The sequence below is a fragment of the Trachurus trachurus genome (assembly GCF_905171665.1).
Source record: "Trachurus trachurus genome assembly, chromosome: 13".
Taxonomy (NCBI): Eukaryota; Metazoa; Chordata; class Actinopteri; order Carangiformes; family Carangidae; genus Trachurus; species Trachurus trachurus.
This window is the reverse complement of record NC_139892.1, coordinates 8,617,059-8,635,945: the sequence shown is the minus strand read 5'-3', so window position 1 is coordinate 8,635,945 and position 18,887 is coordinate 8,617,059. Positions and strand designations below refer to the sequence as shown.

Genomic DNA, 18,887 nt, shown 5'->3' with positions numbered 1-18,887 from the left:
ATGTTGTTTCCATCGTAATTGTCCAGGAAGTATAAAACAGAAGAGTCCAGCTTTATGCTGTTTGGGCCATACCTGTGTGGAGGAGAAGCCTCCATATTGGTTCTGCTGGCCCGTCAACCATCTGACGATGCCAGAGACGTAGCCCAGGTCTTCAGTAGAGGGGGAGGCACTGAGTTTAGCCAGCATAACGTAGGAGCTGATCTCCACAGACAGAGAGGCTGAAGTATCTGCTGCTGTCTGAGACCAGTGGAGGAGACTCCCTAAAAACAGCCGTCCACATCAAACAGGTATGAGAGGAGCTGCATTCACAGGGAGTGAGGCCAGAATGATCTCCTGTAGGAGGAAGCTCACCTTGTTTCACTGCCACTGTGTCCAAGTGCTGCAGAAGATGACCACGGGTCTCCATGTCTCCTGCCAGGGTGAAGACGTACGCCAGCAGAGCTGTAGTATAGGTGTTGCTAAGGTCACCAATGGACTCTTTGAGGCAGGACAGACTTTTCCTCATCACATCTTCCTGTAACAGGAAACATCTCTCATTATAATCTCTGGATTCTCCTGGCATTCATTCCCTGTGTTCCAGCATTTGTGCCTTTGTGTTGCTGCCTGCGTGTTCTTTTTTGTTCCCTGCAAGTTTAACAAATCTTTTTTTTTCTCACCATACCGGTTTTCTTGAGTCTTGTCTGTGAATTTGGGTCCTGTTCAAAACCAACATCTTGACCAAAAGATGGATCCAGCAGATCAGTTAACTCCCTGGATGATGACTCTCTCAATTTTTTGCATGGCAGGATGAAGGAGGGCCCGAGCGGGGTTTGAACCCGAGTCTCCCAGTTAAGAGTCATGCATGCTGATCACTTTGGGCAAATGGTAAGCACACATGACTCTCACCCGGGAGATTGGGGTTCAAACCCTGCCCGGGCCCTCCTTCGTCCTTCCACACGTATCAGGCAACTTTGATTGCTAATAATAGCAGGCCTTCCATCAGCAGCCCAATCCTCATCTCTAGACTGGACCTTGGCAGCCCACCTACCCAGCAAGGCCCCAGTCTTGTCCTGGACTCCAGCTGCTGCATCAACCCTGCTAAGCCCCAGCCTTGATGCTCTCTGACTAGGCCATAGCCTTGATCTTTTCCAGCTTGGCTGAAGCCTCCACATCCATATTCAGCTGGGTGACCCAGCTTCCCACAGATGCCATTCCTGTTTTGGGGACAGGGGTGCCAGTGGACACGAATCCTGCCTCTGCGCCTGGGGTCCAGGAAGACACCTCTCCAATCCCTGTTCTGGCTGGACCGCAGTGTACACTCTATGCTCTTGATGGATAGCAACAGGCTAGACCACAGCCTACCAGTTCCATCCCAGGTTGCATGGCTGTAGCACCCAACTCAGAGATGGTGGTCAGAGCAGCAGGGAGGAAACGCAAGAGATGAAGATGCCAATCCCCTGCACTTCCCCAGCTCTGATGGGCCTTGTTTTGTGGTGTCCTGTCCCCATCCTAATGTCTAGCTGTTCAAGGTTAACGGTACCCTGCATGGAGTCTCACTGACCCTCTCTCCAGTTTTCAGCCGGTGGTTTGTCTGTCTCCCCTCACCATGGTCCAATATGGTCTCCAGTTGGTGGGCCACTTGCAGCATCATCCTGTAGCCCTACCTCTGGAGAGGACCTTCCAATGGCATCGGCCTTCAGAGGAGACTTGCCAGTGGTGTACGCCTCCTAGCTGGATTTCAAAGTCTCTGAGCCTGTCTGCCTGGCCTCCTGGCAGATCCCAAAAATCTTCATGCCCTCCCTCCTGAATCTTCGTTCCCAACCTCCCAACTTTCTTGTTGTCCAGCCCCAGTAGTAGGCCATGTAGGGTGATCTTCAACTTTCAGACACTTCAACAAACATTGGGCAGCTCACTTCAACCAACTGACAAAACATCTTCTTTTTTTTAAGTAAATGTTCTGGGCTTTTTGTCTGTAATTCATAGAATAGTTTAGAGAGATAGGAAATGGGGAAGCAGAGCGAAGGGAAATGATGGGATTCAAACTGGGGCCAGCTGCAGCAAGGATTTGGCCTCTGCATATGGGCTATACAGCGTCCCGACATAACATCTTCTTAATAAGGGGGGAGTCTACACATAGTGCAGAAGGTGATGTTACACACAGACAGTGCTGTGCGATATTACAATCGTAGTACAATATAAAAATGTCTTCTTTCTTTTCTTTGATCCCCTTGCACGTGACGTGGTTAGAGCCAACCAGATTGATCCCGAGCAAAGTGTCAGGCTTCTTCCAGGGACACGTTACAGGCCATTAGGTCCTGGGCCATAGTGACGATCCATTTGGTGCGTGTGGCGCCTCTGGTGTGTCTCCAGCTGGCCTGGTGGGGGTCAAAGTCCAAGATGGCATGTGTCTGGTGTTAGGTGGGTGACATGTCCGATCCAGTGCACTCTAGCCGGGATGCCAGGATGTTGCTCAGAGGCCATTACTGCAGGTCACAGGACATGTTTGTTCCGGTGATACAAGTCAGCAGTGTAAAACCCAAGGATGTGGGACTTTTTTTGTGGTGGCCGCCAACACTAAATTCTCTATGCAGGAAAAACCCAATGAAAAAATACTATATTCCAATATATATATGTCCTTATCGGGATTATAATAGTTTGTCCATACTGCTCTGTACACACAGGTGTGATTCTATCTGGTACAAGACTCCAAATCAAATAGTCACAGGTAACTGGAAAGAGTCTACTCACATTAACCGACATGTTCATCTCCAAGAAGGAAGCAGTGATGTAAGCACTGAGAGTGACTTCATCAGACACTCCTCCCTGTGGAGAAGAAGCATCATTCAGACATCATCATCATCATCATCATCATCATCATCATCATCATCATCATCATCATCATCATCATCATCACTCAACGCTAGTTATCACAGAGCTGTGAAGATTGCCATTTAAGTGAACAAAATGTCACTCAAGTTTTTTTTCAAGTCATTTTTAACACCCTGATCTGTATGTTCACTTCCTCAGGGTCATACTGAGTGCACAGGTACCGTCAGCTCACCTTCATTCTGTTGTTAAAGAGATTTCCTGACTTTTGGAAACAACCATTTGTTTGTTGTTTCCTCAGCAGCCAGGTCTTTGACTGTTGGATCTTTGCTGGGTCGATGTAGATGAAAGACTGAGCTTTGGCCAAACATCTCATCACAAAAGCCGTCAGCCTGAAGAAATCACAACAAGGTTTCATAAAGTAACTGTATGTACAGTTACTTAGAAAAGAAATCTTTGAATGCCAATTTGACAAATTCTCATGTATTTGTGTTTTTTTATATACATCATTACGAATTATCGAGTGCAGATTAAAATAAATTAAATCAATTTAATGCATAAAATGTATTCTGTGTAAAAAATAGGACTGTTCTCACCAAGTGTTTCCCACTCCTATGCCAAATGTGCTGTAGGCACCATCACTGTGTTTGTAGTTCAGCTGTCTCTGGTAGCCTGTGTAACAATCAACATTTTTATTCCAGCTGTGATCTGACAACTTTTGGAAACATAAAGTTCCTAATGATCAGAACCAATCTTTGAGTTTCTTTGTTTTTCTTCAACGTGAAGCTGACACAGACACTCACCACTGCTCAGGAAGTTGGTGGCCTTCTCCAGGATGGCTGGGGTCAGCTGCTGTGTGTTTTTCAGGTACTGGATGATGTAGATGTTGGGAGCCAGGAGCGCCATGTTCTGCTCCCCACATCCATACGGCATCCGCAGCAGCCCATCCAGGTTCTTCAGGGCTCGGCCCAAGATGTCGCCTGCACAAAATCACTGACTCATTCAGACTGAACATGAAAACAAAACTGATTTTAAATCTCAAAGACACAGGACACAAAGACAATCAGTGACAGAGTGATTTACCCAGGACTGATAGTGAAGCACGGGCAGATCCATCAATCACATTCTCAGGGAGCTCTAAGTCTATTTCCTCTGTCAAAGCCTCTCCTGTGTACAGACGGAGAAGAGGGGCTCAAACAGCACTCAGTACCAAAACAAAGACATCATTTAGATTTTACAGAGGATCATGACTGGAAGTAAAGATCAGTGCCATCAAAATTTGGTGTGGGCCAGTTCTTCCATAATATTTTGTTGATAAAATGTACGAAAATATTCTCATTGGATTTTGGATACACACTGTAATCCACTCCTTATAACTAACAGCATCTGTCATTGGTCCAAATGTCTGGTCTTAACCAAACCCACCTTTCGGACAGAGCAGCCAGTTGTGAGTCTTTGTCAGCTCAGTTCCTTCAGCCTGAATGAGAAGGAGGGAGGGAACAGTGTGAGTTACCAACTCCTCAATACCAAAATCACAAACAATGTTTTTGTTTTTAACTTTGTCTCCATCATGTCGTCTTCTGTATGAGGCACCAACCTTTACAATGAGAGATCGTGTGACCACGTCAATACGACCTCTGTCCGGCACACTCACAATCTCATTGCCACATAAAACTTGAGAAGCCATAGCCTCAGCAGACACAGTCACATTCACAGCCCCTAAAAAGGTCAGCAAATGCACACACACACTCTTTATGCTCATAACATTGGTTGACTGAACGAGTAAATATAAAAAATATATGCAATATCTAATGATCATTACAGCCAAAATGACGGTGGGATTTATTGTAGAGCTGTATGTATTGTTGTGGACTGCATTAGTTTTGGCAAGATGTACCTAATAAGCTGCAACAGAGAAAAGAAGAGGACCTAGTATGAAGCTCTGAGGTACCCCATTGTATGATGCTGAATTTAGTGACAAAAACAACTAGGATCAGTGACAACAATTAGATTATATATTATCAGCAAATAATCTGAATTGAAGTCTGTAAACCTTATATCTGACATCATCAATAAAGTTTGTCCCTCACCTAAGGACGAGGGGACCATCGTCCATCTGAGGGTCTTACGCTCACTGCCACACAAACAGGATGTGTACTGGTCACTAGAGAGCGGGGTGAGGGTGTAATCTAAGGAGGGCACTGGAGTCACAGTCACCTGTTCAACCAAGACAACATTATAGTTTATAACTGAAGATTCAACCCAGATAACTCAAAATGTTAATTCATTCCAAAGCCTGTTCATTAAAATGTATTTGTTTTTAGCTTAAAGCCAAAGAAGACTGAAGGTAATTATTTGTAAAGAACAAGATATTTGTTTCATTTGTGTTACCATGATGCAACTGGACAGGTAGTTGAAGACGGTGGCCTTCAGTTCAAAGCGCTCCCCCCTGATGATGGAGTAGGGCAGGGTGAGCTCCAGGAAGAAAGGCTGGAAGACAGTGATCTCTTTACGAGGCGCCAAGCCAAAACCCTGAGGGGACAAACAGAAAGTCTCCGTCTCCCAGGTGGTGATGGTGTCTGGGACGGTGAAGGACACGTCCTTTGTTCCAGATTCTCTGGGTTAAAAGATATACACACAGGTACATGATGTCAGAAAACTATTGTTTAGGTGTTATTCGTCATAAGAACCAAGATAAATTACACTGCTGAGAAAATCTAAATTTTAACAACTGATTTCTAATCAACAGGGAGTGGATAATCCTTTCATTCACTTCATTTGTTGGAGACAATGGAACATGTAAACACAACACTGGCATATTATCACCCAACCAGCTGAGTAGAAATACAGCTACAGTTAAAACGACTCATGATCAAACATGTGGCTCTTGTGCAGTTTAATAATTCACAGCAGGTTTTCTTTTGTTTGGTGCCTCTTTAAGATGCATGTACAGTAATATTTTTAGATGTGAGTGTTGTGTTGTTTGTTTGCTTACAATCGAACAGTAAAGTTGTTCCATGTTTTGGAAATACTGGTCTGAACAACTGTACCGTTTTTAGCTTGTGTGTGGACAGACTGTGTGCTGTCTATGTTGTTTGTCTATGTTTCTTTGTTTATGTCAATTATTGGACTTGGAGTCTGTAAAATAAAGCTATATAGTAAAATCAAAATTTTAAACTGCTGTGTGCAGGTGAGGGAAACTGCAGAGTTTGGTGATGACTTTCTGCAGGTTCATCTTTAGAAACGAGCCAATTCACAATGTACACAGTGATTTAGTCAATTAACATGAAAAACCTGATAAGTAGAGCTTCAAACTAGTTAGAGTTGCTATGAAAGTTTCACATTGAAGTAACCACGACATTCCCGGTAATATACTGAATTGGTGGAGGAATCATTTCATTGTCATTTCCCTTTTGTAATCTGTACAGTGACATAAAGATAACAGCACTTAAAAGCAAAATACCTCAGATATTGTATGACTAAAAATAAGCTCATTCTGGTTCAAATGGTAGAACGTGTGTGCAAATCTACAAATAATGTGACAGATGCTCACCCAACATCTACCAGGTCCCATATCCAGGTCTCAGGGAAAAAAGTGCGAACTGTTTGGATTGGGGGAGGGGGAGGCGGAGGTGGAGGCGAGACACGCCTAGACAGGAAATTTAAATTACCACTAATAGGTCTAACAGATCTAGGCCCAAGACCATCCATGCCACCTGAAAAGACACAAAAGAGACCACCAGATATTCAACCAGAGGCAAAGGCAAAAATTACAGTGAAATGAATTATACAAAAAATATTAGCATGATAGAGAAGAAAAAACCTTACGCTGGGGTATTCGTCTGGGGCACTCTGACTTTTTATTCAACAAATTAGTAGCCATCTGCAGTCCAACACTCTAGAAAACCCAACAACACAAAAAAACTGAATCACATCACTGAAAGTTCACTCACACGATCAATGTGTGTTGTTATCCTTTGATATTGAAAATATTGTGTAAGAATTACCTGGAAAACATTAAAAGGGTCGTGATTCTTGCCATGAAGTAGACCAAATAACTCTCGCCCCCACGTCGGGCATGTTGGATGATCTTGAACCTCACGTGGAACAGAGGATGATTTTGTGACAGGCAACAGGCCAAATATCTAAGAGGAAAGCAGAGATTCTAGATATAAACTGATGAAAGATTATTTTATCAAGTGGCTACAGTTGGGATGCTTTTGGCTCTGTCTTGTGTTGCCAAAGTGGAGTCATAACAGTAGTAAGCAGCTGTATAAGAGTTTGGAGAACTGGTGATAGAATTAAACAGAGATGAAATACATCCTCTGTCAGTGGGACTTAGCCGTTGTTTCCCAACTGTTGACAAGGATTAGAGAGCAGCAGTTACCCTGTCAGCAGTCTTCCCCGGCTCTTTGAGGAGGACGCTCTGGTCCACAGCGCTCACCCCACATAGAGAGTTTGGTTGGGCCGTCAGCTGCAAGGTGGTCTCCTCTCCTGGGACGGCTGAGGATGGAGAAAACTCCAGAGACACCTGACACAGACAAATCCATCTCGTCAATGTGACAATAATGTGTATCATGCTTCAGCTTAGTCTTCTTTCTCTCTTTCTTTTGAGTTAGCACTAGAGAGATGACAGGAAATGAGGCAGCAGTAAAAAGGTCCAAATCCAGACAAAGGACAGTGCAATCGCAGTTAGTGTTCCAACCTCAAGTCAAAAAAGTGATGCAAAGGCTTCGACTAAAAACCTCTTTTCCATTTTTCCACTGACCTTATGATTGAAGCACTTCTTAGTGTTGAAGTCGGCACTGCCAGTTATCAATTTTCCACTGGGGAGGATGGCATAAATCACAACCTGGATGACTGGAGCCGTCTCTGGAGACACTTCCAACTGAAAGGTCAATGTGCCCTCAGTCACTGCAATAACAGACCAGCTGTTACGAACATTCATCAACCACAGACCTCCATATATCAATGAATCAGTGCAAATCCCGTCAATTAAATACAGTTTTGTTTATTTTCAAGTCAATTTAAGTAAATCAGCTACAAAAGTTGGGTCCTTCATTGATTACTTTCTTTAAAATCATTTATCTGTCTTTATTTCTTGCACCACGATATTGCCAGTTCTGTAGCAGCCAATATAGCAGATAGATATAGTACCGTATCTGAAATCCACAACATGGCCGGCCTTTGCTCACCTGAATTATCTTGCAGTTCGACCTTTTCAAATCCTTGCATGACAATGGCTCCTCTGGACAAGACCTGGAGGATTTGAGAGACAACAACTGTACTGTTCCTGCACAGATTACAAAGAACATGTGTGTATGTTTTTGTCACAAAACATGTGTATGGTCCACTGGGACATGGTTCACCCATCACTCACCAGATAGATGACGTCCACAGAGCCCTGTTTCTCTCCCACTACTGTGTACTGGATGGAAATGCCTTCTCCTCTGCCACAGGGAAGTGGTTGATCCTTTTGCTTCACCTCCAGGGAGCTGTGTGTTTTGATATCCCTGGTAGAACGATCGGCCGAAGACAATGTATGACTTCCATACTGATAATAAGGAATTTGAAAGCGATGACTTTCTTGCTGTGGTGTGCTTCTCACCTAGCATGTAAAAAAACAGAGAGAACATCTGTTAATCTGACTTCATGTTTCAGATATCTGCATGAAACTGAACCAAGGCCAGTGTTTTTAATCATTTAGAAAACAAGAAACGAAATGGGGAAGAAATGTGCCAGCATTTACAGGAAGTGTAGTATCACTATAGCGCCACTAGATGGCGCCTCCTTGTTTTGATGATTTGTACCTGAGTTGACAGATGTTTAGCGCTGCCATAAAGATCCACAGGTGAGAAACGTCCTCATTCAGTGACTGTTGATGCATGTTGCTGTCTATGTTCTACTTCCCATGTGTGAATATAGCAACATGGAAGTGGTCAGTGTCAATACTGCAGAATAAGGTCACAGAGTGGAAATCTCCACTGTGGTTCTCAGTTGTCAACTGGAAGTCCAGTTGCATTGAATTCAGCATCTAAAGAATTGCTGGTAGTCGTCTCCACCTACTCAGACTTTAACAGTGTTACTTTATCATTACATTTATCTGCTTACATTACATCATTTTGTCTTTAAAAGGGACTTTTAATTTTATTACTGTCATTGACATTTTGTGACATTTGAGGGAACCGTGTTTTTATAATCTCCTCATAATAAAGACTACTTACATATAGTAGGATGTCCCATTTATGGTTGGTTGTGTTGAATGAAAAAGCAGCAATACCATCACGATCAGTTGTGACTCTCTGCACTAGACGTACTGGTCTGTATTTACCCTCAGATATGTAGAGCACCATGTCAGGAATGGGTACTTTATTGTAGTTTACTGCTTTAACCTGTTGGAAACCCAAAGTCTGTGTTACTGCAAATGCACATGGCTTGAGATTCACTATGGACAACACAGCACTAAGTAAGGTCGAAAACATTTTACACTTACTTTTCCCTCCACAACCGAGCCACTGTTATAGAACTTAGGTGTGTCTATGAAGATCAGTTTCCCAACTTGATAAGAAAGCTGTGAAGTCTTTTCTTGTGAGAGTGAGATACCTGTAAGAAGGCCTTATTGTTATTGTCCTATAAACAAAATGATCACTTGGAAAGATATTGTCCACACACTTACCAGTCCCCTCCTCCTCTGCTTTGGCAAAGAAATCCAATGTGTTTCTCCTCGTGTTTCTCCTCGTGTGTTGTAACAAGTTTGTGAGAGTGGACATGCCCAGAGTATAAGTGGCACAGCCTGTCTTGTCAGTCTATAAGATAATACTTACATGATTACAAATTTCAACCAATTCAAACAATAAAAACCAATATAGAAATGTGTATGTACAGACTATCTATCTATCTATCTATCTATCTATCTATCTATCTATCTATCTATCTATCTATCTATCTATCTATCTATCTATCTATCTATCTATCTATCTATCTATCTATCTATAAGCAAAGTGTGTATCAGCATACTAGCATACTAATACTCTAGTACTTTTACCTAACCTTAAGGGAGGCAGATGAGACTCTTGAGATAATAACTGCACCTCTTTTGTCTCCTCATAGCACTGGGCCTCGTTCTCTCTCTCATGGCGCTCAAGAGGTCGGCAGATCTTCAATTCAACAATACCTGGCACAGGTTGTCCATATGTATACCTGATTAGATGCAAATGAAATTAGTTTCATTGGGGTCATGTGATCGTCTTCGAACCTCTGACTTTAATTCTTGATGAATGAAAACATGAGTCTGTCTTGCGCCGGTCAAAGAAATGTATGGTGCGTGCGGGAACATCTGACCCTTTTTGGGAAACCGGGGAACATAGGACCTGGGGAACATACTGTAGGACCTGGGGAACATAGGTGAGCTCCCGTTTCATTCAATTAAAAAAATCATGGATCCATCAAATTGAGGGTAACCTGTCATTTGTTGAAACAGGTACTTACTTCAGACACACTTCTGCTTTGAATTCCTCCTGTCCAATGTTTACTTCATCAGGTACTTTAATTTTCATGTCAAATTTAGGCAAAACTGGGAAAAAATTGTTGTTGTCAGTATTCTTCCTTAAATCCAAATCATGAGCGATAAAAACTAAACAGTAACTTACCATATTTCTCCACCTTGAAGCTGTGAGATGTTTTCTGTCCGTCAACTGACACAACAATGTGATAAGTTCCTTCACGGGCCTCAGAGTTTAAGGAGTAAGACAGTTGCAATATTTTACCATTCGAGTTTTCATTTAGCCACTGTCCAATCCTGTTGTCACTACAGTCCTGTTCAATAAAGAAAATGCATGTATGACATTTACATTATGAATCTACAAACAACAGGCATCTTGCCCCCTCTTTGTGAACATGTTAATGAGGCCAAATGGAGCCCAAACCCAAAGCAAGTCTTGGCATGAAGCAGCTCTGATAAACAATGTAGTCATGATTTCACAGTAAGAAAATATTACCAATATTTAGATCACATCCTCAGAATGAGAATATGATGATAACTCTTACCTTCATTTCGATGACATTGTACTGAAAAAAAAGGAAAGATCTGTTAAGGAACAAACTAGCTTTTGTTTGACCCACCACTCAGTCTCCTGATGAATCCAGGTTTGAAATGAAAAACTTTAAAATATGTTTTTTAAAATTAGAAATCACCAATATATTTGCTTTGAGCCACCTCTGCTCGGATTTCATTCTACATCTATTTAAAACGTGCAGGACAGTGAAGACTGAAGAGTATCTGTCTTGCTAAGGAATGTTTTTATCCAAAAAAACACAAGTAAATTTCACTCATGCTGCACCAAATCATAACCTTGACACACTCATAAGAAGTTGTCTAAGGCCCAACGTTTCCCACGAGTAAGCACTTTGGTGTCAGTTGCAAGGTTCAGTTTAGTAGTTTTGAGTCTGTACTGCAGATTGAGTAACTAGTCTGGATAACGGTCAATACATTTAACATAATGTCCTAGATCTTGGACTATTGACCCAAACACCCATGAGCTGATAGTCCAGTTAACTGGGGCATGAACTAAAACCTGCATTGTTATAATACAGTAACACAGTGATTTGTTAAGTGAAGTCAAAAAGAAAGGAGAGACTGTTCCAACACTCACCAGCTGACTGACAGCTCTAAACCTTGTGTCCAATGTAATGACTCTGAAATGTACTGAGAAAAACCCAAGGAGATTAAATTCAGTTTTTACATTTTCTTTTCTAGTTACCTTCTTTTAACTTTAGAAATAAAACCAATGTGACTGAACAGCTAACACGAAGATACCTGTTTGTCCAGGGAGGTAGATTGGTTTATCTGTTTGAATAAACGTCATTGGTTTGTAGACTTTGATCATGACTTTCCTGACTTCTTTAGAGTAAAATGTGTCGCCTCGTACCTCCACCTCAAACTTCTGTATGTCTTGATTCTGCACTACAGGAGCCTGTGAGAGAAAAGTACTTAGACTTTAGGAAAACAAACATTAACAGAAGAAATCCCCAAACTGATAATCAAAGCCTTCCTCGGGAACTGACCTTAAAGTGGGTACAGGCATGAAACTCTTCACTGGATGTTTGTTTAAGAAGGGTCGTGTTCTTCATTTCAGACATCAGTGTGACGGTCATGACCACGGTCTCGTTGGGCTGCAGGAGACTCGCACAGAATTTGGTTTCAGCTCCAGCTTCAATAACTGCAGGAACAGCCACCATGTAGTGCCTGTAGACACAGAGACATTCAGCCAACAGCACAATCTAATACTTACTGAAATATGTTGTTACCGACATCTCTCCCAGTCCAGGTAAACTTACAGCTCTGCCATCGACCAACCCACACACATCCAACTCAGGCAGATCAACAGTCTCCATGTCTTTATCTGTGTCCCAGCGAGACCCATGACTGACTGAGATGAGCTCAGAGCCTCTGTTAACCAGCAGAGCCATCCAACTCTTTTTTATGTGTCGATCAAGTCAATCATTTACAGACCAAAACAACTCAGTGGGGATGTCACATCCAGAAGGATGGCACTGGAATTGGCAGATCCTCTTGTCATCTGCACCTCCCCACACAAGGCCTACATCAGACTGGGCATAAAAATAGTCATTGATTGTGGCCCAAGTCCGATATAGAGATAAGATATAGCTTAATATGTTTTGCTAGTTTCATTTTAAGCATAGTAACAACAGAAACACTGAGACAGTATGTTTACAGCAGCACGTCAGTACAGCAATGGAAGTCAGAAACTCAAGGTTTCTGCTCATTAAAACGGCAGAGAGCTTTTAATTTGTGTAAAAATTGTAAAAATGTGTTTGTAAAAATGAATGACACATGAAGATCAACTACTACACTTCCTAAAGAAATAACACTTTGACCAATAATACATATCAAATAGGCTACAGAGAATTAGAAATTACCTTCAAAAAAGTCTTCAAAGTTACAAATGTGCGGCAGCTGGTTTTAAAAGAGCAACAGCCAATAGGGAAACTCCAACTCAGTCACATGGTGTTTGGCTGACAAGTGACAGAAATATAATCACCCACTCAGTCAGTCAATCAACCATTAGCCAAAAACTACAGCTACTTTAACTTAACAGGATTTTACTTGATGCTTTTCAGTTAAAGCAGAAGTAAGCGATCCGGTCGTTTTGGTTAATGCTGCGTTCCAGGCAGGCTTTTGAAACCGTAAATTACAGCTTCAAGTCACAACTTACGACTTTGTAGCGTTCCAGGCAACCCACTCGTGTTTTTCCGACCTGTTTTACCTGTGAAAGTCACTATAACGGCCACTCGTAACTTCTGACCCGTGAAGTCGTACCAGATCGAACTGGTACGACTTCACAGGTACTGGTACGACTTCACAGGTACAGGTACTTTGAGTAGTAAACATTAATTAACTGCTTACTAATAGGCTACATTAATTAATGTGTTTCCTAATCCTAAGCAATACATAATAATGATTGTTAATATATCTGTAAACAGTTAATTAATGCTTAATAATGTACTAACTAACATTAATTAAGGGACGCTTACTGTAAAGTGTTACCAAGAACTCTTCATTAGTAAAAGTCAGAGATGGGACACACATGTGCAAGTCTCAAGTAGGTCTCAAGTCTTAACCTTCAAGTCTCAAGTAAGTCCCAAGACATTTTTCTTTGGGCAAGTCAAGTCAAGTCACAGGTTATGTCAATGTAAATAAAGTGAAGACAATATATCAGAATAGAATAGAACATCTATTATGTCTTCTGTCTTATCATGTCTTATAATGCATTAATGAGCCTCTTCATACCTGATCTGATCACAAAAGGTTAACTCCTACTACATCAATAGAATAGAATAGAAAATCTATTAATCTATATTCTATCATGACAACACCATTCTCAGCCTGCACTCATACCAAGTAGTTAGATATTGATTTGATATTTTATATTCAAAAGTCAAAGAATGTGGAACATTGAAAAATTCCTGGATGCTATGAGTGACAGGCAAACAGCTGTGTAGTCACTGTGAATAATAATAGCTATGTTACAAAATGACATGTGCATAACAGGATGTACCAGAAAGAGCAGAACTGAGAGTCACCATGACTTTAAGATAACTACACACAGAATTTCACTACACATAGATCATGTGACCATAGGCCTGCACATCAGCACACGTCAGAGCTCACATAGACCCATCACAGTAGTACACGCCTTGCCCACTGGGAGGGACCAAACCCACAGTGTGTAAGGCTGAACAGAAACATACACAGATCAGATCGTTCTCAGCTCTTCCTGGTAACACTGTCTTTGTGTGCTGTATGATCTCCGCTCTCTGCAGACTGCGATTAAATACTTATCTGATTCAACCTTCGCCTCCTCCACTTTGTGTCTTGCCTCCCGACCTGGGTGAGATCCACACGAGCGGATCTCAACAAATGGGGGCTCGTCCGTGCTAAAGGGGGAGCAAGACAGGTGGATGGACCATTCGACCTAAAAGCTTTTCTTCATGGACAGAGGATAAGGACACAAGCCGGCACATAAAAGGTACGCAGAAAACCTGTTATAACGAATTCTGCACATTGACTATCACTAGAACTGTGTCCTGTCCAATGTACATGTAAGTAAAGTAGCAAAAGAATCAGAAAAGTATTTTAAAACTTAAAGACAAAGGTAAAGAAAATAGAGACATAAAACAGCAGACGATAAAACCTCGAGAGTGGCGTAACTCCACCTGACGACCCGACGGGGTCCAGGAGCGGTTGATACCGCGGCTGGGTTGGAGTCCCGGGGGTGAGGTCCCCTAAGTATACTTGTTGATATCATTCTTGGAGAATTATTAACATTTAAAAGTAGGTTGAAGGCCTTAATATCTTGGAGATATTTAAATTATCTATTGGTTAAATTATTGCGGTAAGGGTGAAAGGCCCGGGGAGGAAGAACAGGCTTCCAAACCAAGCACGTCTGTCTGTCTAAAATTAAAGGGTGCGAGGCCCGTAGGAAAAACAAAATAATTCTTACAAATACTTCTGAAGCATGCACAGTTTGATATGACTTTGTGAAAGCGCTGAAATTTATTTTTTTTCTATGAAAAAGTTCTAACTTGTCTGTGTTGTTGGAGTTATTGTGAGCAATATATGGGTGGGGAAGAATAAGACTCTGAGAAAACTCGTTGTGTGAATATCCATTTCGCTTAGCGTCAGCAGTGTATGGTCTCAGTGGCGGGGTAACCTAGCGGTGTTAACAAACGCCACCAGTTCACTGTTGTTTAGGGCAGCGAGTGCGTAAAAGCCACTCTGCAGCCCAGCTGTGCGCTTTGGAGGCTAAAACACCCAGTTGATAAACGGTGTGGGGTACGAGTGTAAACTTTGCAAAATCCTTGTGATTAGAACACCCAGAGTGAGACCGGGTCACTATAGAGTGATCTAGAAGCTTGTCTCCTGAGGATTTGCAAGGGGCTAACGCAGCTATCACTTCATTCCCTGCAAACGTACCAGCTGTGGAGCTCAGAGTCTAGACAAAATATGGATGGAGAATTTGATACAGAAATGAATGACAGTGGTTGGGGTCCCTGGCAGACCCTCTTAGTCCAAGTAGACACCACTGCAGACGCCCTAGGCGCCCTCACAAAACAGGGCAGTAGAGAAAAGAAGGTTGAAAAAGCCAAACAAAAGATGCATACATTAATCACTGATATGGGGAAAACATTGCAACATGCAGAACCTTTACATACTCTCTTAGTAGCTAAAGTAAAAGCAGCAACAGAAAAAAAGAAAGAGGCTGTAGAGCAGGGAAAGACAGCAAATTGGTTTCACAGGAATGGGTGGAAAAAGGAGGAGGACGCGTGGGAGGAGGAGTGTCGAGGTTGGTCTGAGTTGGCTATCTGCTGGCAAGGGATGAAACACAAACACAGGAGTCCAACTCCCTCCAAAATGGTAACTGCACCTGACACCCTCTCATGCTCGCCCACATGTCCACCTCCATATGCACTAAACCCACCTGGCATGTTTCCCACATATAGGATTGGTAAAGGTACCATGCATATTATGCCCGCAGGTGGGCCCACATTAGAAGACGAGTTAGATGACGCCGACCAACAACGCACGGGGACGGCCCAGTTATACCCCACTGCTGAGTTGCATGCACACCAGGCCGTACACACTAACCCCTTCACGTCCGCCCATTCACCGGCTGCGCCATTACACACGCAGTCGGCTCCGCCCTCCGTCTTTACCTCCGCCTTTAACTCGTCTCCACCGTCCATCACCGCGTCGGCTGCACCCACCGCCGTCTACCCAGCATCGATTGCACCCTCCCAGGCGTCATCAGCCGGTTCACAGCCCCCACCGTTTCAAGATAGGGTAGACAGAGCAGAAGTAGAACGAGAGCAGAAGGTGCTATTGGAGGCAGAACAGACAGAACACTATGAAATGCTGATGGAACACGCAGCTAAGCTACAGGCTACGACTTCAGAGCTGTTAGAAAGAGAGGTTGAGGGAGCTAGCCTAAGGACCCTTTCAGGAGCAGCTTCAGGGCAGTTAGCTAGCCAGTTCTCCCCCTCAGCCCGCAGACCAGTCGAGGAACTATCCCCTAACGGTAAGAGGAGTGTTTGGAGGTCACAGCCAGCTCAGGAAAAGGCACCTGGTGTACCCCACACAATCACAATGGCAGCCGAAGTCCAGAGAGATGACGACCCTAACGAGTTCGGCATGCTCCTTGAATTAGAAGCTGAATACTCAAAATTAGAAGCGGAATCGGAAAATGACTTCGAGGCCCGTGATTACTTTGAAAAATTACTGATAAAAGACCATCAAAACGTACGACGGGCTAATGAATGCCTTGATGCTCAGCGGTTAGAGCGTCAAGCTGTAAGAGAGAAATTAATGAAGTCCCTGTCCCCCGCCAGAGATAGAATATTGCAATATGTTCCCGATACCCAGCGCAGCGCTACGCGTTCAGGTAGGCTCTATACCCTACCCCCTCCTCCTCATACCATTCTTCCTTTAACCACGGTCCCGGGGAGTCAACAACCAAAATACAAGTCGTTCTCGTTCGGTGACCTTCAGGCTCTGGTCGACAAACTGCCCCCTGTTACAGATGGAGGCAGTTTGTGGCTCAGCAAATTGGACTCCCTGACAGCAGGACAAACATTGGCCTTAGGTGATTTCCGCGCGGTTGCCGGTAGATGCATGACCTTAAGTAACAAACGAGACATAGAAATGGACGCTCAAACCATCAGGCTCCCAGACGACTCCCCACTCACCAACCACATAAATAGCATAGGCACAGCTATGCGCGCGCAATTCCCTCTGCCTAACTCTACAGCTATGCCCAAAATTCGTTGGGATCCTAAACAAAATCCACGTCAATTCCTGAACGCCGCTAAAGACATGTGGACGAACCAGACAGGACATTGTCCTAAGAATTCGGGCTCCCAAACTGAGTGGTACCGACACGTTGTGTTAGGATGTGACTCTTCCACGTGGGAGAAGCACCTCGTGCACCACCTCACTATCTTTCAAGATAAAACACAGAAAGAGGAGGAAGAACATTCTGACCTCCAAGCTCAGCTACTTAAACTGCAAGGCCAGGGATGACGTCAATGATAAGAAAAAGAAAAAGGAGCAAGTTAAAGTAATGATGCAGTCAGCACAGGGACCGGAATGGGATGATCATCTTGTTTTTCCTGACATGAATCCTACTCCCCCGTGGGAGTCACAGCCGCACCATAGGGGAGGTAATAACATGCGTAGGGGAAGGGGAGGCTCACGGGGTGGGGGCCTGAGAGGAGCTTACAGGGGGAGGTCACAGAGAAGAAGCCTTGCTTGTTTCCTATGTGGAGATCCGTCCCACTGGGCGAGGGAATGTCCACAAAACAATGACAACCAGCAAAGGGGCGGCCGTCAGCAGAGGGGAGGCTTTCAAAACAGAGGAGGCAGGGGTAGACAAGATCCCCAACCCACCACAGGGGGAGCTACTGGGCAGTTCCCCCAGCTATTCGAAGAGTGACACACCCCACAGAGAAGTCCTGAGCAACACTTAACGGCAGAACCAGTGTTGCCAGTGGCGGTCAACCACGACACGCTGCCATTTTTAGTGGATACAGGTGCTACTATCTCCACTATACAGACTGTACAAAAGAACTTGCTCTCATCTGAAGTCATCACAGTCATGGGTTTCTCTGGGGTTCCTACTACTCTGCCATATACCAAGCCTCTCACCACGCAGCTGGGGAACCAGACTGTGCTGCACCCCTTCGTGGTCTCTCCTGATGTCCCTTCAAACCTACTGGGCCGAGATTTGTTGACCAGACTGGGAGCTAACATTCTATGCTCCCCTGATGGTCTAACTGTCTCGTTCCCTGATGGTACCCAGATGAACTGTAACAGCACCAACACAGCACGGTCTGGACAATACCTCATGTCTCCTGTAGTGGACATGTCGGCAGACATCTACTGGGGCTTACTACATAGTGAAACACGAGAGCATGGCGGGATCCTGTCGGCCTACCTACAATGGAAGCCCTGGATAGCCCAGCTACACCCCTACGTGGCCCCTCCTGATCCTCCGCATGTTACATTGTTTTATGATAGACAAAACACAGAGTGGTATGAAGAACAGTTCAGCAGTCAGATAGAAGGTACTGATTGGAGTATAGCCACAGACAGCATCTATGTTGCTCCCATAGGTGTAGTAGCCAGTGTTAACCTACTACCTGCACAGTTACAATGGTACATGATGGAGGATGAGGCAGCACCACATGTCTCCCTCGCTCTCCATCCTGACCACCAAGCTAAAGAATTAGGTTCTATTGTAAAAACTGCAAAACAACAGACAGATTGGAAACAGCTGACGCCACAAATAATGTATTCCTCTACTGCTAAAACATATAAAATACAGGTTTCTTGCACAGATCAGGCACTCATGGAACATGTTCAGATCTCCCGCCACCACGGCCGTGAAAAGACAGATCACCCAGATTCCGCCGCCATGTTGGACTCTCTCCCAAACTCTCTGTGGGCCACTGGTCCCACTGATGTGGGTTTGGTAGACTGCCCACCTGTCACATTTTCTTTGAAC

At 43.7% G+C, this 18,887-nt stretch overlaps 1 protein-coding gene and 1 long non-coding RNA gene across 3 annotated transcripts in view; both read right to left on the bottom strand.

Moving 5' to 3' along the window:
* LOC310996140 (alpha-2-macroglobulin-like) overlaps positions 1–18,887 on the bottom strand; it is a 41,097-nt gene that overhangs the window by 2,434 nt on the left and 19,776 nt on the right. The window contains exon 29 of one of the 2 annotated variants that reach the window (XM_083985487.1): positions 73–260. The exons of the other annotated variant lie outside the window; for it this stretch is intronic. Within the exon in view, the coding sequence (XP_083841613.1) occupies positions 73–260 (188 nt within the window). The remainder of the gene's footprint in view (positions 1–72; positions 261–18,887) is intronic. 2 annotated transcript variants of the gene reach the window in all.
* Positions 6,632–7,205, bottom strand: LOC310996142. Its single transcript, XR_014595887.1, has 3 exons — positions 7,193–7,205; positions 6,813–6,950; positions 6,632–6,703 (listed from the first exon to the last, which is right to left on the bottom strand). It is a non-coding gene; the product is annotated as an uncharacterized lncRNA (long non-coding RNA).